Below are 26,447 nucleotides of genomic sequence, written 5' to 3'. Positions count from 1 at the left end.
TTCGAATCGGGCCGTTTTTAACTATTGCACAACTCGATAAAAGAAAACAAAACAAAAGAATACAGCAATACAAACAGACGTAAACAAAACAGGCGGTTTTGTCGCTAAAAACCGATCTCTTCCAGACAACCTGTACGTAGCAGTTTTTCATTGGTATTTCTTATTTGTAGAACTTAAAAGTCGAGTCGGATAAGCTACTGGAAAATATAACTGTTACATTTCCTGGAATCCATTTTCAACAAAGGTGAAATAAGTTTTTGTCCCTTTTGTACGCTTCGCTGATCCTTAAAGGTTTCTTCCGAACTATCTACAGTATAAATTTTATTTAGTTACTTTTTTACTTTGAGCCTCCTTTTCACGCTTAAAAGGAGATTGCTTCTCCTAGATTAGTTACTAAGACATTGCGGAAACAGAACCCCTAGTGTACATTTATTCGATAGCGAAACGTGACGTACGCGTTTGCGTTAAGTCTTATTTTGTATGGGATTTAGAAACAGCGCACCAAGCGGAACGTTTTGGTAACTCACCATACAAACTGAGACTTAACGCAAACACGTACGTCACGTCACGCTATCGAATAAATTTACACTAGGGGTACAGAAGGTTTTCTGTATGTTACTAAAAATATGGTGGCATTACAGAATATTGTACCAAAAGCCGTACAATAAGTTAAATAAATTAAAATGGAAGACAGAGTGAAATAAGCAAAATTGGAATTCAGGGAAAAGGATCCATCCTCAAAAACTCATTGAAATTATTTTAATTATAAAATTCAGAAAGTTAATTTTGACAGAAAGTTAAATTTTATTGACAGCATTTGCTCACTCTATCGCAATGCGAAACAAAAAAATATTTAATTAAGGAATAAAGAAGAGTTGCAGTTCCAATTTCTCCCTAACATACTTAGACAGAGTCAGCAAGGACAAGCAAAGTATTCATACCTGCAAGACATATAACTAGAAAAGTATCTTGACATACACCACATGCTATCTCAGTTTCAAACTACTAATTTTATATCCCTTTAGAAAAGACTAGTGTTTTAGATCTGTGTATGACCCAAATAATCCCTCTCATCACTATCGAAATTATCACGGGATCGATATACGGAGCGTGGTTCATCATACACGAGCACGATTAGTACCAACAAACACTGTGCTATTGAATATGTACAGTTCATGTGACAGCCTAATGTGTTGCGTCACTTACTTCGAAAACTTCATGTTTTTTTTTTGATACGCAGATGGTAAACTAGCATACATATGTATGCCTACAACTTCAGAGGAGTTAGATGCGCGTTGCCGACCCTAATACCACGTACCCTCGTTAAGCTCTGGCAACCTTACTCACCGGCAGGAACACAATACTATGAGTAGTCTAGTGTCATTTGGCTGCGGTTTTCTGTACTTCCTCAATCGGGCTCTGCTGTAGGTGTATCTTCATTTCTATCATTTCAATATTTAAGAGCCGTATTCTTTTTCATACAACCCTTTACTGTATCTTAAACGCTTCTTTTTTACAAGCTTTTATTTAACTTGCCCTGCTAGGTATGTATATTATTTTGTTAGTGCCAAATTATGGACGCTAAATTTGACCAATTTTCCGATTTCCGATTGTAAATTCGCATACGTATACAATTAAATATTATGGTACCATCGAGCTGATCTGATGATGGAGATAGGAGGTGGCCATAGGAGCTCTGTGATGAAACAACGCAACTAATTGTGTTTAAAAGTACAGTCAGCGACAAAAGCTTGTACCAAAATGATTTTTTTTCCAAAAACGTATTTTTTACTTCTAGTATTTCGTCTACTTATTACTTATCCGTAACACACGCCTTATTGAGTTTACTTAGGCTAGATCGATGTGTGTAAAATTGTTTCATAATATTTATTAGTTTTTATTTAATTTACTTTTATTGATATAAATGTATATACATGTTTAAATAAAGCATGCTAGTGAACAAAGCCTCACTAGGTTTAACTACCGCTGCGCTGTAAATAAATATTTTATTTTAATTGTTATTAACAATTAACAATGCTAGTTCTACGTTCTATCTTATGCTAGTTCTTTTTTTTATCACGATTATTTGTTTATACAACTCCGCGTATTTTATTTTTGTACATAATAGATATATATAGAGAATTACTACAACTAGCTTAAATCTAAAATAGGCCCTTAAGGCATTGTACCAATGTTGCGGACGGCATTTTGTCATTGTATTGCAATACTGATACGTTGTGCGAGGACGCCGCCAGGTCTTCGGTCATCAGTTACGTCAACCAGATACTTTACGATTTCTGCAAAGAGAATATTCTGTTCATTTTAATATACAAATTATTAGTACTTCCATAAGAAATGAAATTATAATTTCCTATCACGTTTACATAGATACGAGTAGCATCGTTAAAGTAAAAATAATATAAACGTAAAATATTTCTCAGTAAAACTTTATTACTCAAGTCAAACTTAACACAACACACTACGGAATGTATCATAAGAAATGTAATTACGACCACAAAATCTCATGCATTTCAGAGAGGTTTTTGGACTTCACTTATTTATGTGGGAATTAGGTCAGAAGTGAAAACGGGGCGAGGACAGAATAAAGGAATTTATGGCTACACTCAGGGGATTACTTACAATAACAATGTAGTTCTGTGAATCGCCCCATAATAAAATGTACTGAAAGTTTGGAACTCATTGAATGAAAGAGGGGTTCTGAGTTTATTAAGCCTTAAATAGCTCTGGGACTTATTTACAACAGTTTCAATTAGTTTTTCTCTAGTAACGTAAATCTACCAAAAAAATGTTTTTTCAATGACGGACTCGCAGTTTTCACAGCCACGGATAATCTTTGACAAGTTTGTAGTGAAAAAAAAAATTGGAAACCTTTGTCCAGCAAATCGAGGCTCAATGCTCCAAGTAATATTATTATTAGTTAAAAAGGTAATGCTCAAGTTAATGTGCTTAATAGTTTGGCCCAGGACACAACAAACATAGACAGAGAGCATCTTGTCTTTGTCTTACGCTAGTACTAGCATCCAAAAAACGTGATGAGTAAAATATTCCTGGTTCATACAGACTGACAAGTTGTGTTTGCCAGACTATATAGGTATAATATTTTTTAAATCGAATCTTAGAAAGAAAGATAAAAAATCTAATTTAAATTGTCCTGAGTCATACTAACTCGCATCAAATCAAACATGTCATGTAGACGACCGGTCTGGCCTCGTGGGTAGTGACCGTGCCTATGAAGCCGATGGTCCCGGGTTCAAATCCTGGTAAGGGCATTTATTCGTGTGACGAGCATGGATATTTGTTCCTGAGTCATGGGTGTTTTCTATGTATTTAAGTACCTATTTATAAATATTTATATTATATAATATATCGTTGTCTAAGTACCCTCAACACAAGCCTTATTGAGCGTACTGTGGGACAGGTCGTCTAATCTAGTCTATAGACGTATAGTCTGGCAATGATGAGAATAAACATATATATTTCTTTCTTTCATCGATAAAGTTTATTCTTTCTCCCTTTTTTAGATGATGCACTCGTTGTTTGAGATTCCTGAGTTTGAGATTGAGGGCCCTGAAACCCTTAAATACTAATATAATATTTAAACTGCTGAAGAACACAATCTCATTTCCTTTTCTTTTCCAGACGACAAGAGCCCCACTGAAGAGGAAGCAGCGACCAAGATCCAAGCAGCGTTCCGCGGGCACCAGACCAGGAAATCCATAACCATGAAAACCAGCAAGCCCCAGCAGCAGCAGCAGCAGCAGCAGGAGCCGGAGCCCACCCGCGCCGAGCTGGAGGCTGAGTTCCGTGCTGACGACAAAGGTACTTATCACCTATCTTTTCAATTCGAATATGCCAAATTTATTTTAATGAGGAAGACTAGCGGACCTGAAATTTTGCCTTGTGGTATACTCCATAATAATATAAAGAGAAATTATTCCGGACCTGAAACTAGAGCTGGAGGCGGAGTCCTATCCATACTGATGACAAAAATCTTGGTCAGTCAGTCAATCTTACCAGATTAATTGGCATCAATGAGGAATAACTGCGGACCTAAAACGTTACCATGTGGTAACGTTTCTTCTTCTCGTTTTCTTTTAACCTGTCTTTAAGTTTTTAGATAACTGTAGGTACCATTGGAGTATACAATGATTTTTATTATTAAGGAAGAATTGCGAACCCAGTCGTTGCCGTGTGATATTCTATATTTAAGAAAAAGTAGCGGACCAAAAACGTTACCTTGTAGTACTCTATACTTGAGTATTAGCAGCAGTCCCAAAACCTTTCCTTTTGATACTCTTTTCTACATACATAAACATAGTAACGCCCCAAGACCTTGTTTTGTGAGGGATATGAGAGGAATAAAAGCGTACTAAACAACTCGCAATGTGGTACTCCATACTTGAGGTACAAAACAGTGCTTTGTGTTGCTCTATTTTCTATATTGACAAGGAAAAGCATTTCGATGTAACGAAAAATAATACCAGATAAAAAAAAAAAGTTAATGGAATGCCAGACTCAAAACTTAATATTCTATCTCGTAGTAAAATTATGTTTCAAAAAAAATAGGCAAATCATTACAAGCCCGTTTAGAAGACTGTGAATCAACACCTTGTGACACAAGCCTTAATACATGCTTTGCATCATATCCGACAGAGAAGTCCCAGAAACAGAAAGCCTTTGCTTCCTTAAATTTTCTAAGCCTTTCTGAAGCCTTTCTATTCGAGCCGACTCACTCTCAATTCTCAATACAATTTGCAGGCTAACGCCTAACGCTGTTGCCGCTGCCCCAGGAGTAAAGTAAGGTTACAGAGAAACAGTGTTAGGTTAGGTAGCCAACAAGGAACTAGGGAATCATTGTACCTTAATAAGTAAGCCAGCAATAATATATAAAAATATTTTTAATACTTAACTATGACGTAATATGACTTAAAATTTTTGAAACTAGGTGTTTTTTCGCTTAAAAGCTGCCAAGCCTCAATTGTCTGTTGGTGGTAAAATACATTTACAGATTTTGTATTTTTGTTAATACTATAACAACTAACTATATTTTCTAGGATTGTACAGCTTTGAAATGATCCCATGAGTGTTCCGTGACCAAAGTTTTGTACCGAACACTAAAAATTGTACGAGGAGTCTCAGAAGCTAGGAAACTGTTACTCTGTTATATTTCTTTATTCCTGCCCCACAGGTAATTCTTTCAAAGGAACACCTCACGAAATAGCATTTTACGAGATTACAAAGATTTGAGCTTGTATTTCGGGAAAATGTCAAGGATTCTGTGCATTTCCTATTTGTATTTGAAAGCTGTAAATCTTAATAATGCGAGCAGCTTATGTAAGGGTAGGTGAACTACAAAATGAACATTTTGTACACTAATTTGAACTATAATACATATCTTGGAATTTATTCAGATAACGTAAGACACGATATACATAAACAGGGAGACGGTAAAGAGTATATAAAAAATACTGCTGTCTTCAGTAGAGTGATATGAGGAAGTAGTAGAAGAGAGGGGTCTTGGGGGATATCTAGGGGATAAGATATCTGGGGGACAATACATATCTTACTTCCTTTGACGTTTTTTTAAAACATTTTTATGCGCACAGCCAAAGTAACGTGTTTTTTTTTTTTGTAAGAAGTTTAGAGTTAAGTAAATAGTAGTAGTAGTAGTCAATATTTAAAGAAATGCCGAACTGTATGATGGAGCATAACTAAAGGTTAAACCAATATAATCTGTCAAATATTTATTTATTATTGAAAACAATAGGTTAATTGAAAAAAATTGCGGTCCCGATTGAATATTAGTCGTCCGTTGAAAACAGTTTTCTGGTGGTTTCACTATTTAAAGGTAAAAATATAATTAACAGACATTTTCACTAAATGTTTTCAAAGAATCAAAGTAAGGTCTCACATTAAAGGGAATTGAATGAAAAAAGCTAGTCGCTAAGAACCTGGGTATATTTTATTCATGAATCTTTTGTTGGATAGTTATGAAGGAGGAAAATTAAATATTACGACGGCTGAATGGATCCAGTGGGAAATAAGGCAAGGATCTGAGGGTAAAAGAGTAACTCGAATAACACGCGTAAATAGAATATACTTATTGGTATCTTGAAGAGTATCGAGGTCGTGTAAGTTTCTACATGTTTAAACAGTTGGGCTAGCCATGATGTCAGAACCTTAAATAATATAGGTATGGAAATCACCCTCTGGAGTCGCAGGCGTCCATAGGCTACGGTAACAGCTTACCATCAGGCGGGCCGTATGCAATAGGTTCAAAAATGGATAAAAAAAAGTCGTATCGCTTTTTGGGATCACAATACGGCTTTTTTGTATACCACGACGGTGGCAAACAACAAACATACGGCTCGCCTGATGGTAAGCAGTCACCGCAGCCTATGGACGCCTGCAACTCCAGAGGTGTTACATGCGCGTTGCCGACCCTTTAAAAACCTCCTTTTTTGAAGAACCCCATACTGTAGACCCTCGGGAAAACCTCGAAAGGGAGCACATTCCACAGCCGGAGCGTCCGCGGGAGGAAATTCCTCTTGAACCGCACAGTACGCGACCATTTAGGTTCTAAAATGTGAGGATGAAGACCCTGCCGACGGCGAGCGGTGCGGTGATAGAAAGTGGCCGTTGGCATCATGTCAAAGAATTCCTCAGAGCACAGCCCATCGTACAAGCGGTAGAACACACACAAGGAGACAAAGTCTCTCCTTAGACTTAAAGGTTCAATACGGCTGCCATAAATTTAATTAGCAATCTCACTGTCACTTTTTGTAGAGCCCATCTTGTGAGGGCGAGTCACCGTTTGCCGGAAATAAAATTACATACCGTTTTATTAGGCAGACGTCCGGTATTTTTATCCCATAGCTCCCATAGTCCATAGCTTTGATCTAATAACCTAGTTCATTTTAGAATTCATCATGTCTCATTATCCTTACACCCTAGCGGGTGCTGCCTCTGCGTGCATCCTATGACATGGGCAAGGGCAGCATCCGCTCGGTGTAAGGATAATCTCGGTGTAGCTCAGCAGCTTGGGACGGATGTTAGTGTGGGATGCTACCTGCGTAGACACATTGGCACCGTTCCACCTCCAAAAGAACTAATGTAAAAGCGGGCGCAGCGGCGGAAAGTGCCGACATTTTGGAACGTAATAAACATAAGAGCCTCGGTAGAGAGTACCATTTTGTACCATTTGGCGTTCAAACTCTAGGTCCATGGGGTCCCAGCGCACACAAGTTTTTTGCAGAAATCTCGAAGCGTCTAGTTGACGTAACTGGTGACCAAAGAGCTGGCGGCTTCCTCGTACAACGAGTATTGCGATACAACGAGGAAATGCCGCTAAATATCATCCTTAGTACAATTCCTCAACGGCCTATTTTGAATTTAAGTTAGTTGCTTATAGTAATCCTCTGTATATATCCATTTTGTATATTGTTATTGCAAATAAAAAGTTTTCTATGATTAGTACTTATTCTCAAGACCTTCCTCGCGAGACTTCAGCGTTTCGAATCCTGAATCGCTGAAATTTTCGCTCAATAGAAAAAAAACACAAACATAGATCAGAAAATATATAATTAATTTTGCACAAAAGCTACACATGAAAATTTTTTCGAAACATGAGCAATATTATGCTTGAGGGAACTCGGCGATTACTTTTTTATTTTTAAAACAGACAAAAAATTCAAATTAAAAAACATAATATTCGCTCTCCCGGGCACGCACTTCCTCTCTCGCTCACCCTTACGCTCTGTGAGAGTGAGAGAACACGAACTTACTGCACCTTATAGATGAAATAAAGATCTTCGTCCTCATTATCGTCGTGTTAGTGAGGAAACAATTTACTCCCAATGCCCCAGCAAATGGTTTCCGGAGGCTGAAGGACGGAATTATTGCTATATCGAACGCGTTCGATACTAAGAGTAATACAATAAATATTTGTATGCTTTGGTATATATTTATGACTTGGTTTTGAGGAAAAGTTTATATTTTTTTTAATAAAAGGATAAATGGAACAATTCTCCACTTCGGGAAAGACTCGAACTTGCGAACTCATTATCGTTCTGTTAGTGAGGAAACAATTTACTCCCAATGCCCCAGCAAATAGTATCTCAATAGGCTATCAATGTGGCTCTTCAAATTACAGAGGTGGTCAATGTTTATTTCAATATAAAAAGCCAAGAATGAATTTTAGACAACTATATTATATATTTAGATAAAAGTTTATACAACACCGCAATTAAAGTGCTCAATAAATTGGACATTAACATTAAAACATGTCAGGATGAAAGTACATTTGAGAAGAAATTAAATGACTACTTCATAAAAAACGTATACCCTATAACCTATTAAATAATATTATACAAATGCTTTAGTTTGCACTGATATATTACATCTTACATTCAATAAATCTAATTATTAGTATAGTAATAGCAACACAATCACTACTCGTATTAATACGATTATAATTTGCTTTGACGAAATGCTAATTTTAATTAAAGAAAAATTGAAAAATTGTTTTATCTTGTATCATGCACAAAATCTACTTGTTACAAATTGTTAAGACATAGACATAGACATAGAATAAACAAATTTCGACTAGAAACCTCATAGAGTTAGACCAAGTTAAGTCTGCAACGATTTTGATAGCACACTAAGTGCAAGGCTTATTAAAGCGTAATAATTTCATAGAAGTTGGCGTTTAAAATAATACTTGCACTGCGTGTGCTATCAAAATCATTGCAGACTTGTCTTGGTCTGACTCTCTGACTCTATTAAGTAATAATTTTCTGCTACATCAGCAACTAATTAAAGCTCAGACTAAAGTTACTTAAACCGCAACGGCTGCGGGATATGTAGTTACGTTTTGAACTAGATTTACCAAATAATATACTTAGTTTAAAACTAGACGCTTAACTTGCTTATAAACTTTATTAGCCTGTTGTATGTTTCAACATATTAGCCCTTAGAGTAGTAGGCCATTTACGATTACGTCATTTAAATTTGATTAATTGAAATAAAATCAAAATTCCAATAACTCATATATGGCATATGGCTATTGAAGAGTAAGTACTAATATAGAGTTCAATAAATAGTTTTTTTTGGCGAAAAATTCTGAATAACTAAAATTTGATGTTAAAATTGCTTTAGATCGTGTTCGAACTTGTGGAATCTAACCTCAGTAAAAAACATTCTAGGAAAAAAGGAAAAATATGACAGAAAATTCAGTCAGGAACATCATCATACACTAGTAAAACAATGTGATTTTTAAAATAAAAATTAACATGAACGGCAAAATGGATGTTAAAATTGCTCAATCTTCAAACAATACAAGTTCCAGAAAATCCAAGAAAAGAAGAAAACCTTCGTTTTTCCAAGTCAGTTAAAAAGCCCGATATGGTCCGTAAATCTTGATTTTTCTGCACCAGAGCGTACTACGGGCGTAGTCAGTGATGTGCAGTAATTGGGAAATTGGGAATATTCCAGATTTGAGAAAAAAAAATGAGGAATCAAGTATACCCGGAAATTAATGTAGGGATATTTTCTAGGTTCAATAAACAAACTAATTAATTGAATTTGTGTTTTGCCATATTTGGCGTACCTTACAATCACGTGTCATATGAGTAATACGAATCTTGGAAGAAAATTTCAAATTTTGGTATCATAATATTCTTACCATAGTTACTCCAATAGTTTATAACGACGTTTTCCAAATATCTTGGATTTTTTCTAATCATTACAGTTTCTAAAGATCTAATAATTTGCTTTTTTAATAATGCCTTTCTGGGGATTTTTTTAAATATTCCCAAAAAATATTTTATAAACTCAAAATAAGGTCCCAAAAAATAGTTCGCCGGAACGGAAATTTTGGAGAAACATATCCCACCCCTAGCTGGTAAATATTAAATTAATACTGTCGCTCCCCAAGCCGTCTTACACGACCGGACCACCATTACCTATGCATGCGGCTGAATGTTTCATAGGATTGCATTGATTGGGGTTTATGAACACTTTACAAGTCAAAACCTTATTAACCGAGAAGCGTATAATATAGTCATCTGGAGTTTGCGCGTAGAACCATCCAAGTGTAATAATTGGAAGAATAACACTCAAAATCTGATAAGAAATTAAGAATTTTTTGGAGCTTTGATGCATTTTAAAACCGAAATTAAATAAACTGCGTACATCTTCTTACATTTTTTGGCTAATAGTTTTTTGGTTCCCAAAATTAAGGAACAGGAAATCCCTTGGAATGAGAATCAATATTTTGAGAATTTTTGCACTTTCCAAACAAAGAGCACAATATTTCCACAAACGTGTAGCAAGTTTTACACGGCCAGACCGCCATTATGTATGCATAGGACAGCTTGTATTGGGATTTATGAACACTTTACAAGAGTCAAAAATCACCCAAAAACAATGTTTGGAGGAGTGCTAGTTAATAGATAGTAAATGCACGAAAATTAAGACATCGCAGGAAAAATCACAAATTTTGCACTGGATGCACTTTCCAGGCCAATATTTTTTAAATATATTTTCAAAATATTAAAAAGCGCTGGTGGCCTAACGGTAAGAGTATGTGACTTTCAATCCAGAGGTCACGGGTTCAAATCAAACCCCGGCTCGTACAGTCAGCATCAAAAGTAGCGAATGAATTAACGCGCCAAAAGTATCTGATATTCCGTATAACTTTTCCAAAAGTAGATAATTTTCCAAAATTCGCATTCAAAAATATATCTTTTACAGTCTTAGTTGTTCTATATAAAAAAACATTACTTTTTGTTAACCCTTAACCACCTACGTGCGGTCTCACAGACCATAGATTATTCAAAGTTGTCAATAACTGAACGCGAGTACATCGCACATGCGTCTGTGACCTTGTACCTTTGCCCGGCCCCCCCGCAGTGCCGGCCATGCCGTCGACTTGTTCAGACGTGTGCTCATTTGGATTTGGTGAGTAAAAAAATATCATCGGCGGTCTGTGAGACCGCATGTAGGTGGTTACTATATTTTTGCATGGTCTCCCAGACCGCACGTAGGTGGTTGTGTTATTTTTAATGTCATAATAATCTTTACTATAGTTTGGCACGTTTCTTGATTTTTTTCTAGTAAAACATGCTTCCTAGTGACGCAACAATTGAAAAGTGGCTACAGGAAGTATCGTCTGGTGAAGATGACCTGTCGGATGAAGGATACAGTGACGTAGAACCAGAACTTGCTCTACTAAATTTACCGGAGGAAAGTTGCGAGTCGGATTCTGAGATCGAGGCTAATGAATAACACCGATCAACGATCAGAACGGGATAAAACAAGAAATTTCAACTCTACCTTCCCGACATGCGTCTCGCGAGCCGATTGCACATATAGGAGAGCAAGAGCACGAGCAGTCGGAATCCTCGGATGATGATGTGCCATTGATACAGAACGGTCAAGACCTAGAAAGGAGAATTCTTTTGGGGAAAATCGGTTTCGTTGGTCATATGAACCGCCATCTCTGCGATCAAGAATTTCAGGAGAAGGCGTAAAACCAGCTTACCGCGATGAAATAAACTCTTCATCTACACCACTAAATTTATGGCAGCATTTATTTACTGACGAAATGCTTGATAAAATTGTTCTACACTTTAATATAAAGATTTGGCAAATAAGGCCAAACTAAGAAAAAAGGTTCAAATTTATGAAGACACTGGCTGAACAATTAGTAAGACCACATCTAGAGCGTCGTGCAAATAATCAGCGTCTTCCGCGGGACTTGAAGATAGCTCTGAGCCAAATCCTCAAAAAAGAGACCAGTTTACCAATACTACCGGCAATACTGAAGAATGGTTAACCGTCAGAAAAACGTGCTCGTCTTGTGACCACAAGAAGAAACACAAGACACAGTACATCTGTATCGAATGTAAAAACCCGATTTGCATTGAATGTTTTAATATGCTGTGTGTTGACTGCCGAGAAAAATTCTTACTTTAAAGGCCTGTAATTTTATAAAAACAGCCCATTTCTAACCAAAGTAGATTGTCTAATAGCTTCGTTGATTACTTAATTTTAATATTTTATAATGAAAAGCTTTATATAACATTTCAAAATATTGAGATCTCATGTCCTTAAGGATACCTAGTTTTATGATTAAAAATGTAACAAGTTTCTAAGTTTTTTAGGTTTTAAAGATATAATGTTGTTTATTTTTGTAATAGTTTTGCCTAATAAATGCCTTACACTATGTAAAGAGTACTTACTATATTAAAACACCCTTCAGTTACGTAAAAATAAATAAATCAGGTCCCATAACAAGTAGCGGTCTCCATGACCGCAAGTAGGTGGTTGTGCGATACAAATAGGACGTAGGTAGTTAAGGGTTAAGCTGTTACAGAATTTTTGCGTTTGAAGCGTTATTTGTTCCGCTACTTTTGATGCTGACTGTACCAATGAGTTTTTCGGAACTTATGTACGAAATATCGTTTGATATTTAACAGTCGCTTTTCGGTGAAGGAAAACATCGTGAGGAAACCGGACTAATCCCAATAAGGCCTAGTTTACCCTCTGGGTTGGAAGGTCAGATGGCAGTCGCTTTCGTAAAACTAGTGTCTACGCCAATTCTGGGGATTAGTTGTCAAGCGGACCCCAGGTTCCCATGAGCTGTGGCAAAATGCCGGGACAACACGAGGAAGATGATGATATTTTCATAATATTATTTTATTCCTCAGAATCAGGATCCAAAGATTAGTTCCAAGGAACGTAAATGTTGGAGAAACATATCCCATCACTAGCTGGTAAATATTAGATTACGTAGGTATGCATGAGACTGAATGATTCACGGAACTGCATTGATTGAGGTTTATGAACACTTTACAAGTCTAAATCTTATAAAAGCGTTCTAGAAGCATATAATTTAGTCATCTGGAGTTTGCGCGTGGAGTCATTCAAGAATAATAATTCGAATAAACACTCAGAAACTGCACAGAAATTAAGAATTCCATATTTTACCTTTTATGCATTTTAAAAACGAAATCGAATGGCGTTCATAGATACGCACTTTTTAACTTTTTTGGTTCCCAAAATTAAGGAACAGAAAGTTCCTCGACTCGAAAATTTTAACGACTTCCACAAAATCCAAAGTCGCGGGCAAATTCTACCAAATACTAACCTTGAAGCATCTTCCAGATGAAAATGCTTAATCTTCGATACTTTTCCCCGGAAATCCTAAAACGAGGCACTCAGCGTAATGGGGCGGGTGATGACGTCATCTGTCAAAACGACATGCCGGGCCATGTATTTATCATTATTCATTGCTTAGAGCCGACCATTTCTTGGCTAAGATCAATCTACACCAGATCTATACAGTTCACAGAGCCACTACTTCTAACCTAAATTAATTGTCAAAGCGAAGTTTACTAAAACTATGTTAAATTATGCCACTATCTGGTCTGATTGCATAAAAATGTATACTACTAAATTCTTACTTAGATGTAAACAATATTGGAGCTATAGAAATCTTGTTATCTGCGAAAAACCGATTTTTATGACATTTGACATTGAATAGTTAACTTCCGACGCACACACCAGATGCCAATGGCGAATATATAGGTCTAACGCCAAAGATGGATTAATCCGTCACATACCACAAAGCAACATAGACCTACATAAGACTGTATAATCATACAGTTCAATTTCAGATTTGACAATTCGGTAATAAAGGTAACATGGCGTCCAAGTGACAGCTTTTGTGTTTGACACGGCGTCGAAAAGGTTAAGATATGGGGTGTGGAATTAAAAGGAGTGAAATCTCTTATGGTAGAACTGTTACAAAAGTGACCAGCTGTCAGCTATAAATATAATAGTTCCAAATCTCTCCAGAGTAGCGCTAGAGTAGCTAAGAACCTAGGCGCTATTGACGGAGTGAAGTGCGCTGTCTATGATTTGATTTTTTTCCCAAGTATTCTCGGTATTGTTGCGCCACCTATTTAAGGTTTTTTGATGACACTTTTTGGTACATGGAGATTCTATTCCTTACCTCCACCTTTAAAGAACATTTAAAGTGTCATAATGTTAATGACGTATACGAGATTTCAGCTTGTAATCTCCCATTTCGAGGTGAAACTCTTAATTTGCCCGGATTACTAGTACTTATCATCTGTGTTAGCTGGACGAAAACAAAAGAATTGCTCCTCATTTCATTACCCCGACAAATAGGCTCCAACGACAGTGAAAGACAGAATTAGGGCAATATCTGATCCCAACCTAAGTAATATTCGAGAAAGCTTCCAAAAACCTTTCTGTTATTACATTTTTGGAGCAAGACAAACCCTTTTTGCACAAAGTAATAGTGTTTTCTTACAACCACTCTTATGTAGAAGGCTATAATTGACACAATTCGAAAAACTCATTTGCTTATTGATTAACCAAGTTTTATACGAGCTTATTATTATGACCTTGAAGATCGCTCAGGCTGATTGGTGCATGTAAAATGAAGTGAGAGTCTTGCGTGTAATGCGCGAAAATCGATCGTCAAGGTCGTATCTATACCAGAGGGCTTACCGCGAACCACGTTCGACGTGTTGCCTCCCTGTCACACTTACGTACGAATTTACAAGTGCGACAGAGAGGTAACACGTCGAACGTGGTTCGCGGTAGGCCCTCAGAACCTCGAGTTTAAATTTATTCGATATCGTGACGTGACGTACGCGTTTCTGCGTTCTCATTTTGTATGGGATTTAGAAACAGCGCACCAAGCGGAACGTTTTGGAAACTCAAAATCCCATAAAAAATGAGACTTAACGCAAACGCGTACGCCAGGTCACGCTATCGAATAAATGTAGGGGTACAGTTCAAGACTAATAACTAATTGTTAAGGTGGCGCATCGTTAACCTTTCATATGCGCCTGTCAAAAATTTGCCATTCGTGTAGCAACCATGACATCTTCATGTTTAAGTTGAATTTGGTTGAATATATATGGAGCAGATCTGCTCCTAAGCATACCAAAGGTTAATATAATAATAATAATAATAATTCAGCCTATATACGTCCCACTGCTGGGCACAGGCCTCCTCTCATACGCGAAAGGGCTCGGGCTATAGTCCCCACGCTGGCCCAATGCAGATTGGGGACTTCACATACACCTTTGAATTTCTTCGCAGATGTATGCAGGTTTCCTCACGATGTTTTCCTTCACCGAAAAGCTAGTGGTAAATATCAAATGACATATCAAAGGTTAACAAGTAATAAAACCCTAAAAATGCGGAGCTTGCTTGCTTCCCGAAACTTGCGCTCATTTCGATACTTCGTGCGTAGTGAACTTGCTTTTGCGCTAGCTTATTCTATAAGGTAGTATGCGGCAAAACGGGTATTACCGTTTTAAGTTAAAAAAAAAAACGAAAAATCACAACTATTGAAGTGTGTTTTAAGATTAATTTACATGGAGAATTTAGAGGCTTAAATTGGTCCTATTTGCCTGTGCAATGAAAATAATTGTTTAAAAAGAAGCATATTTGATACGATTTTCTCTGAAGTCGATGCCATGAGTAACCAGTTCACCAAACAATACTTCCATGAGTTTTGTATTTGCTGAGATAAATCAAGATACCTGACGCTTTTACAATTCGTCGTCTTAACAAACCTATTTTCGGTATGTTTAGAAAAAAAAGTAAAAACCGATGAAATCCGTTTATCAGTAAATAAACTAAACGCTATACGCTCCGCTCATCGCTTCGCTCGAACATTAAATTTTCACTCTTTAGTTACCGACATGAAATAACGTTATAGTCTCGTCCATCCCTTTTCCCCGAAATCGGATCAGGCCGCTACTGAAATTCGAACTTGATATCTAATATGCATTATGAATTATAGGGTATTCGTAGATATATTACATTTCAACTTAACCCTCCAAGGATTAAGTTATCAGTCAAATACAGGTACTTATATTTTAACAACAAAACTTCCGTGAGACACTTCTCGTAGATTGTTAAATCTGAATCCGAATCGGGTTTCTAAACTGTCAAGCATCTGTCACATCTTGCGAAAATTGGCATTTTTGCGTTCGCACCTCCTGATTTGATCAGTCGCACTGGAATGAAATGGACTGGTCGCGCCAATGTCCTTGAATTTTATTTTCACCTCAGCAGCTCGAACAAGGGTAATTTGCTGCTTAAAATCAGTGAACAAATAAAGATACTGCTGCGTAAAATGCGATCATTTTGTCCACTGAGTGTTATATGTTCTCACTGCTGACGTGAAAATTTTTATGTACTTCACGAGATCAAAGTTATTTACATCTCGTGTGCTTTTGAGTCCCTTACTTCGCTCAAGATACTAAATTATTGTAGAATCTTTCGCTTGCACAGGACTTAAAATAAGCACTGGAAGAAATATCAAACTTTGCTGTCTTGTTGTACAGTCTGCATTAATAGTAGCTGATGAAACAACGCGCCAATAGAATCTGATATTCCGGATAACTTTTCCAAATATAGATAAATCTTTAAAATGTATGTTCAAAAGTATATCATTTACCGTCTTAATTGTTCTACACATAGAACCATCACATTTTGTTAAGCTGTTACAGAATGGTAGATACTTTACAATTTATAATCAAATTGTGCGTAAAATTGTTCCGTGTGGACGCGGTTTTACGAGAACACAGAAAAAACGACAGATTTGTTAGAATTTATACATGGCTTAAAAAAAGGTTCCTAATGAGGTGATTATCCGTTAAGCGACTTTATCCTTAGTCGGATGAGGTTACATCGCTGTAAAGGCCGAACACAATCAATATGTTTATAAATAGACACAGGTCAGATAAGCTGGGTACACACATGCGTGAGAAACCGCAACGTTATGGTCACTGATAACTGAGATTAAAATCGCTCCCAAATGCAACATGATCGAAAAATAGATGTATGTATATTTATTTATATAAGTTTTTACATGATTCACAATTCTACTTACAAGAAAAGACCTGGCTGTTAGGTAGAAAATGCCTTAAGGCATTAAGTACGGCATTAACCTAATCTATCTTGTTTAGTGCATTAAGGTCCAGTTGCCACATACAGCGGACTGACCAACGTCACTATGCAGCGAAGTACGAAACTTCCCATACAATAAAATTTAGCCTAAACTGACCCTAAATAAAATAATGAATACAAGAAAAAGTGACGTACGCCGCCAAATTACTGCCGCGATTATGACGTTCATTTCATGACTCATTTTATCAATACAGCGGTGGCAACAACGACACAACAACAGTAAAGCAGCTGCAGTTGACATTCGAAAGTCACCTTTACAGTCTTTACTGTTTAGGCTGGTACAAGTGTCGTTTTATATTTCACCAACATCATAGTCGCTAACATAGTAAGTATGAGCTTAAAATAAAAATGTCGAAGGCATACACATTAGTGCCTACCTTTTTACATTTTATAAAAATTTCCCGATTTGATTATTTAAGAACTTGCTAGCCTGGGCAACATTCATAGGCTCCCTCCCTCCATCCAACATTATAACACACACTGATACAAAACCGTGGGCACAGCAAGTACTTACGTGAAAATATTTTGTAAATTAAATATGTAAAAAGAGAGAGAACGCACGCTTTACGCTCCAAAAACCGTTGACTCAGCAAGTCTATACCCAGCTTTAGGGTAATGTGCAAGCCATTGGTTTAATTAACCCTTTTATAGAACGGGGGTGGCTCGGTTATTAATTGATGTGGCGAGGTTTGCAAGCTATTTAGCTTGTTAGGATAATTAAAAAGAAACAGTTAATTTTCCAGATTTTCTTCATCTAATACCGCTCTGGCGATGATTTAGGCTTTACTAAAATTCTGTACTGTTACGCCAGTATTTTGAATTTTTTTGGAACGAAGTTCCGTAATAGGATTGGCGGGTTAGGCGAAAATAAGTGTAAGGTTTTTCCGTCACGGCCCTCTTTTGTGTAAATTCCTTCTCGAGAATAAGTAGCCTAATTTCACCGATTTACTTATATGCTGTAGTGGCGCAATTGCCAAACAGCCGCTTAGAAACAGGTGGTAACAGCGACGAATCCGGGTTCGATCCCCGGACGTGTATGCAGATATTACTATTTGTGTTTTTTTACACTTGAATTTCATTTTTTTTATTGAAACGCGAGCATAGCGTATCAGTTTCAGCTCGTACAATAATGTTTTCTTATGTTTGGTTGTTCTACCTGTAAGTCGCATTTCTAAACTGATTTGTGAGTAGATTCGATAATTATTATTTTGTCGATAAAGTTTATGGATTATTATTTTGTATCTGTAAGTCAATAATATAATTCATTAATAATAATATACAGCGTATATTTTTGTTACGAACACATAATCAAAGGGTAGTTAGTTTAGGCTATAATTAACACACTTTCATAGGTTTTATAAAAAATTGACGACTTTTATTTTTCCATATAAAATAATTCAGCAAGCAATGTATCACTACTTTGTTTTAATTCAAAACGTCTCATTAATGACGCGACGTCACAACTGTCACAAGTGATCATTATGTACGAAATACATTGCCGCTCGAAAAAATTCAAAAATTAATTATGCTCTGGTAGTGAAGCTAAACTATATGAAAATGTTATATGAAAAATGCACACTGTATATATACTTCGTTCCAACCGAGTGTTCCACAACTCTCAGGTATTTCTTTATGTGTGTGTACATACCGTACACAGCCATTCTTAATTTGGCAGCTAGCTGTGTAATTTTTTGATCAAAAAGTGTGTGGATAAACGATCTAAAACACAAAAATAATCACAATTAATTCAGCACACATTTCGATTCAAAGCCATATAGCCACCAAACCATAGCTCATAGTATGAAAATATAGGTTTATTGAAAATTAAACTTATTTGTATATTCATATTCATATCTATTTATTTATAATATCATTCATATTACATGTCAATTTATTATTAGGTACAGTATTATATTACAATTATTTATCCACGTAGTACGTGATTTATTCAACATATGATATACTATGTATAGGTAGTATATTATATCTTTACATTTAAAAATATATCATTGGTTTGTAACTTTTGTAATTCACATAAAATTTTGTCTCAGCTGCAATGTCAACCAGTGACAAACTACATACAAAGACTTGTCCTGAATATTAAACAACTTGCGAACAATTCGCATACTTTTTTTATAAATGTCACGTTTTTTACGAACTTTAACGAAGTTTATAAAACGGGAATGTCGCTTCGTGACTAGGGTGTATAGTAAATGTCTCTAAGTGACGTTTTACTTTCTTACAATTCCTATCAGGAGGCGTATTCTGATTTATTAACAGGTTATGAATTAGATCTTGATTAGTTGTGGAACTTGTGGATCTGGTTTGTCAGTGTCAAAAGTGACGTTTTTGGTCGTAGAATTGTCACTTTTGACACTGCCAGATCCGATCCATAGCTAATCAAGATCTAATTTTATAACCTGTTATTAAAAAAGGAATACGACTGACGTTCACCACCGATCCGATCGTAGCTATCATCCTGGCTGATAACATTGATTTAGCGGTATGTAGCAAAAATGGTGCGTAGAGACACAAAGGAACTCACACACAAAAAACGAGATATACAGCAGGCTGTCTTACCGCTAAAAAGTGATATCATCCAGATAACCTTTAGGCTGTCTGGTCATAACGGCGGAGTGGTGCGGAGTTCTGAGAAATCAATCAATAGCATTGACTGTAAACGGAGCGAAAAAAAAAGAAGGAAAACTAATTTGGAAATAAAATAGAGGTAAAACAAAACAAACCTACCGCCTAACTTACTCCTCCCACTCGTAGGGTTCGAATTATTTGACAACCAACGAAATATTTTATTTTTAAATGTCTGTTCTCTTCCTACGCATATCCCACCTACGCACACATTAAATACCGTTTTCAATCCATATTATTCCCTTGTTCATCTACCCACGACATTGGTTATTTTAATTTATTTGATGAAGTATTCAAACGAAAATTTGTCGGCATTTACGTGGAACGCACATATATTAATTCAATTTAAATAATAAAATTCAAATTTCAAATTCAAAAAATTTCATATTTCAAATTCAATAATTTATTCTGCAAGTAGGCCTCAAGGGCTCTTTTACAAGTCAATACAACATTTATAGTAACATCATATAGTGACATGAAAAATTGATAACCACATTTATAAATACAGCAGCCAATCTTAAAATTAATAATTACTACAATACAATAGAGATGTATAGTCTCTATGGTTAAAAATACATTAAATCTGGAGATGTAAAAGGTCCCTAATGTCAGAGTGCTAATAATATTTTGACATCGTAAGTCAAATCCAAAAACAGAAAGTTTATAGCTTCTATATGTACCTACCTATTAAGTTCGGTAACGCATTTTTGACACCTCTGGAGTTGTAAAACTACAAAGGGGTTAGTTGTGTCCATTAAATTTTTAAATGTTAGATTTAGACATCATTGTCCCAAAAAAGCATAAAATAATTTAATTTGTTTTCTAATAAAATAATATCATCCCCCCAACTTAAATATTTGTGTATAAAAGTCGCAAGGCCACGTCTACTTCCTGACCCTTTGGCCTACTTTTATTTCGCAAAAACAACTAAAAATCCTTCAAATTTATAAGGAAAAAAAAAGCGCAAACGAAATGGCAGTTATAGTAGAATTTATTATTCTCCTAGTTGTTAGTGAATTGACATCGTGCCAAGAATAAGATAGTTCAATGGTTGTGAAGTTTGCGAGTCAGTTTTAGTATAAACCAGAGAAAGATGAACTTGATAAACGCTTCATATTTTAGAATCTGAGGGAGTTCGTCTATAATGGTTCTTCTGATTATATTGTAATGTATCTGCACTACCTATGCACTATGAATATCTCCCAAAACAATTTGAGTAGACTTGATCGGTTATATAATAATAGTTGCAGGCTCATTTTGGGTCTGCGCAAATACGATCATATCTCTTTCTACCGTCGCCAGTTAAATTGTCTCCCAATTTATGAACATAGGACTCTCAGAGTTTTTTGTTTGTTGTTTTCTATCCTGTTTGAGCCATCTTCCAGGTCACCTTAAGTGTAAATTTAATTTTGTGACCCCTCGCCCGGGCAGTGAATTTCGTTCCGCTCGATCTCTTAAGCTTTCAGTTCTTCCTCACCATAGTGGTTTTCTATCATCTTCCTTCACTGTCCAAGCTATCCGTCTCCGGAATGCGCTCCCTCTGACGATAAGACAAGCCCCAAGCAAGATACCTTTCAAACGCTTACTTCATAAGCCTCTGCTAGAACAGGCCAGTACGTAACCCTTAAGCACGAGCAGGTGCTCGTATAATCGCTCGCTCGTTCTCATATATATATATATATATATATATATATATATATATATATATACAGTGATTATAGTGTCACTATATTACGAAATATTTAGATAGGATAGAATATTCTGTATTACTTGATTTCTTCTAAACGCTTTTCACTGCACCGACCATGACATTTTTCTGTTTGGCCATATGGTTGACTGAAAGAGAATAAATATAACATAAAAAAAAAAAATATTTAAAAAAATTGCAATTATGCATAATCCGAGCCGCATTTACACTGGTCCACTAAGTCGTTGACTGAGGGGTGGTAAGAACACCCCCCTGATTTGTGGGGCGACACGCCGTCTGCGCCAAGGGGCAGATATACGGGGATAACGGGTGAGACAGGAAAACTGCCAATGGGCATTTTCTCAAGTAGTCCGTAACGACGTCAAATAGGATGTTCTGTTTCAAATCACGCGAATAAGATGCTATTTAGGCATAATTTGCATAAATATGTTTAATACACGATTTGAGATCGGCAAGCGATAGGTACTACAAATTAATGAGAGTCCCCGGAAGCTCGGCCGAATTTCACCTTCCCATACAAACGGAGTTTCGTTCTCATTTTAAAACTACGTGTTGTATTGTAATGAAACATTGCACATACAATAACTTGAGGTATAGATAGTCCTTTAATTAGTTTATATAGTTCCAGTTTATAAAATAGACGTAATACAGCAATGAACAAGTTTTGTATGAAAACTTCAATTCGCTATATTTTTTGACTGTGGTATCTGAAGCTACATGAACTAATTACAGGACCTTATCCTATTGTAAGTCCAAAGTTGCACAAAAACGATTTGAGCTTTTTCAGATACAAGTACTTAACTTAGAAAGTAACATCCATTAGAAAACCCGAAACCCGAAGTCCGAAAGTCGTTCGTGAGATGCGCGCTAATCACCAAGATGATCGTCCAGGTCGTATCAAAACCAGTAGAAAACTAAAACTAATTGTTTAATTAGAATTAACCTTCAGTTTTGGTTTTGACTTTGTTGGACGATAATATACCTGAATGAGTTTTCAAGTGGCTGAGTGGGGTAAAAAATCTCATGACTAGACAGAACAGATAGAGCGCAATGTTTAATTTATTAAAGATATCATAAGGTTCTAATATGTTTCAATAATGTACATACTTCGATTGAAAAAACAAACTTGTTAAAAAACTATTATTGTTATTATAAGCCTATACGGTGTCCCACTGCTGGGCAAAGGCCTCTCCCATTGATTTCCATACGTCTCGGTTTGAGCAATCTCCGGCCAGTCGTCCCGCCATCTCCGTTTGGACTTACCAGATCCTTAGTCAGTGAGGTCACTAAGCACCAAAAAATAGATCAAATCTAATAAGATTAGAAACTTAAATGAAAGCGTCTGAAAACAATAAAATTAATTTCATGGCAGCAAAAACTTACCTACCATAAATTCAATTTTTATTTCATGGAATTTTAATCTCAATTAAAACAAGACCAAAATCGTAATGATAAATCTAAATCGAGGTCTCGATCTTCAATATAAAACTCGCACACCTATTTCCGTACCACCGAGTGCATCAAACACTACTCTGAAATTAAAATAAGCTCTCTTATAGCCTCGCCACAATAATGGTGTGTTAACAATACTAACAACATCTATATTTAATAGACTTTCATCCGTTGCAATACGGTTCACAATCAGCGGTATCGACAGTACATTTGAAGGCACTATGAATATTTCATGCATTGCATGTAGTTCATTAGTACGGTCCAATTTCGCAAAGCTGCATTCAGGTAAATTGGAATTAGCGCATATTTGCCGGAGTAATACTGGAATTATCACTTCTAATTAGTGTAAACTGAATCAGAATTTACAAGTTCTTATACAGGATATATAATATTGTTATGTCTGATGCTCTGGGGGCTATATGTAGGTCATACTAAACTTTTATAATGGACTTAACCGGATCCCTAAGTTTAATATAAAAAAAAAAAGATATTATTTGGAATTATTGAAAGTCATAATGTAATGATAGTCATATAATCATTAGTCATAATTCTGAAACCGTTAACTTTTCAGGAATTTCCTTAGGTTATCCTATAGATAGGTAAGGTTTGTTTTAGGGCAATCCTGAAAAGTAACGCATTTATGAGAAGAACCAAATTATGGCTAACTAAAATGCGGACAAACAATACATTATGGAAAACAATAGACACCCAGATAAAACACCGAGCATTTTTTCCCCATAGCATAAGTCGTTATGCTGTATTATATACATATTGACCCTTCAAGATATAGTCAGACACAACAAAATTACTCTGTATATCTACCTAACTTGATGCTTGGACCCACAGTCATTCTTTGGGAAACGAGGTCAAAAAGCACTTTAAGATCCTTAATAAACCAGCATCTAAGCTTTTTTCTACTGACGAAAATGAATTGATAGACTATAGCTGCAAATAGATGCAAATCATTTAATAACGGAAAAATAAACAAACAATAAAACTAAGGAAATCCATTATAATTGCCATGAACGGTGGAACAGGCTGGCCGTATTTCCTCGCTGTATGGCAATACTTATACGCCGTGGGAAATAGTGGTCAGCCAGATCGCCAGAAGCCTCCATTAGGCGCGACGACCAATCTTTATACAAATAACTCGCACCTTACCATGCCCATTAATATTTGATAAGACTTCCCTTCGGTCCCATGACAGATGGTTAAGATCCCGTAACACTCAATAACAGAACACTATCAAAATCAATTGAGGTAACACCGTGACCTAATTCCAAGCGGGTCGTATCAAAAGCCTCAAAGGAATTTAACGCCCACAAAATGGAGGAAGTTATTTTGATATTTGTGGGACATAAGATCTTTTGGGAGTGTAGACTACGCACAGATTACTAACGCACTAGATTGAGCATTATAAAAGTAAAGACAACTAGCGGATGTTCTAATCTATTTGAATATGTAAGCGCGACCACTTTATCCATGTTTACAGTTTATACTTATGTAAAATGCAAGTATTATTTTGAGCAGTATACATATTATTCCCATTTTTGTTGCAAGTGGTTTTAAATTGTGACCTAAAAATTTCATCCACTGTTCACAATTAGCCTTTAGTCTTTCGTCAATTTGTTATTTGACGACTTCTCTGGCCTAATCGACAGTCACCCTTCCTATGATGCCGTTGGTCTTAGGTTTGAATCCCGGTAAGGGCATTTACTTGTGCAATGAGCACCGGTATTTGTTCCTGAGTCATGGGTGTTTTCTATGTATTCAACTATTTGCATATAATATATGTATATATTATCGTTGTTTGAGTACCCATAACACAAGCCGTCTTGAGATTACTGCGGGGCTTAGTCAAATTGTGTAAGAATGTCCTATAATAATTATTTTTATTTATAATTATTTTCGTGGCTTGGCTTTGCAATGTGGTTGCGTATCTTTCATATTTTATATTAAGGACATAGATTTCAACACGAACATTTGGGCCAATCCCTATAACAAACCACGCAGTGAATTGACAACTTAATACGGTATCTGTAAGAAATAGTTGATGGGAAATGTACTCCGCCTCAGTGGTAGATAAAGCGGCTTCATTTTATATGAAAGTCGTAGCGCTTACGACCTTTTACAATATATTTTGAGGGCTCTTGGGGTATAAAATAAATCACAGAGATATTTTCGTCATGGGCTGTTAGGCGTGTCAGGAGGGGAAGGCTTGTTTTCTCGTAGATATTGTGCTACAATGTTACAATAACAACATTTTCAATGTGCGGAAAATTTACTATAGGAAATTGTTTTTTACTCCATGTCGATGGCAAAGAAGCATACGGTTCGCTTTATAGAAAGTGGCCAACCGCCTGCAACTCTTATTTAAAAAATTGTGTGTCCGTGTGGTAACTTTAAAGACACTTTTTAAACCTTATAAATATATTTAATATTGTCATCATATAACAGTTCACTAATGTAGTAAAGTGAGAAGGATGAAAATAGACTTATAAAATTTTGGTAAAAATATTAATGAATGAAGGGTTGTTAAATTATAACAATATAATATGTTACCAAAATTGATATATTCTCGATGTATTGCTATCATACGGCCATAAGGGTCACATTGCTCAATTGATGCTCTATTTTAGATTTAATAATCTAATAATTACATTATTATTTCAATAAATGTACTTATACGTTTTGAAGTTTTTTCAATGGAAACAAAATACCAACATAAAAAAAAACATCAAGGAATCTCTTTTAAAAAGTCTAAAAATAAAGGGAAAGCCTCACAACATTCTTGGAGGAAAAATTCAGGCCTTATCTTAACTCGAGATAATCCACATTCCAAATGATACATCCATTTACCAATTGTATTTACTGTTCGGCAAATGTATCGTTAATCTTAATGCTATCAGTTTAAGGTTCATTATTGTGTGATTTCAAATTTCTAAGCTGTCAAAGAACAGATTGGAATAGATTTTGAAATACGGATGGAGAAATAACACGTATCCCTTGATCTAATAATCGTAAGAGCCGATTTCGATTGACCTGAGTTCGGGGAAGCGCAAATCTATCTTGTTTTAGAATTGCGATTGGTCGTAAAGTGGTTTTAGGTAATTTGTTACATTATTTAATGTTCAATGTTTGTTTTCTTGTTGTTACAGGTATGTAGCTGAAAATGTATTATTCACAAACCATTTTGTATATGGAGAACGAGGTACGTATTGTAAAGCGACGTGTTATGTTTCAAATTATCCTTCCGACAACCGATCTGGCGTAGTAGGTAGTGACCCTGCCTATAAATCCGATGGTCCTGGGTTCGAATCCCCGTAAGGGCATTTATTTGTGCGATGAGCACAGATATTTGTTCCTGAGTCATGGATGTTTTCTATGTTTTCAAGTATTTGTATATTATATATATCGTGGGACTTAGTCAATTTGTGTAAGAATGTCCCAAAAATATTTATTTAATTATCCTTCCAGTGCAAGACGATTAAAGTACCTAATTGATATGTTATGTTAAAACAATAAACAGATTCTGTGCCTAATATTTTTGCTAGCATTTGGAAAATATTGCCATATAAATCGTCGATATACTATATAC

At 35.9% G+C, this 26,447-nt stretch overlaps 1 protein-coding gene and 1 long non-coding RNA gene across 5 annotated transcripts in view; both read left to right on the top strand.

Annotated features, from left to right (window-relative positions):
• Positions 1–26,447, top strand: part of LOC133531232 (uncharacterized) — a 452,362-nt gene that overhangs the window by 209,519 nt on the left and 216,396 nt on the right. The gene's annotated exons all lie outside the window — the stretch shown is intronic.
• Positions 1–26,447, top strand: part of LOC133531230 (sperm surface protein Sp17) — a 364,739-nt gene that overhangs the window by 254,643 nt on the left and 83,649 nt on the right. For all 4 annotated transcript variants that reach the window (XM_061869382.1, XM_061869383.1, XM_061869386.1 and 1 more), the window contains one exon: positions 3,661–3,840. In XM_061869382.1, the coding sequence (XP_061725366.1) occupies positions 3,661–3,840 (180 nt within the window). The remainder of the gene's footprint in view (positions 1–3,660; positions 3,841–26,447) is intronic.

The sequence above is a fragment of the Cydia pomonella genome, chromosome 24 (assembly GCF_033807575.1).
Source record: "Cydia pomonella isolate Wapato2018A chromosome 24, ilCydPomo1, whole genome shotgun sequence".
Taxonomy (NCBI): Eukaryota; Metazoa; Arthropoda; class Insecta; order Lepidoptera; family Tortricidae; genus Cydia; species Cydia pomonella.
This window is presented reverse-complemented; position numbering and strand designations above follow the sequence as displayed.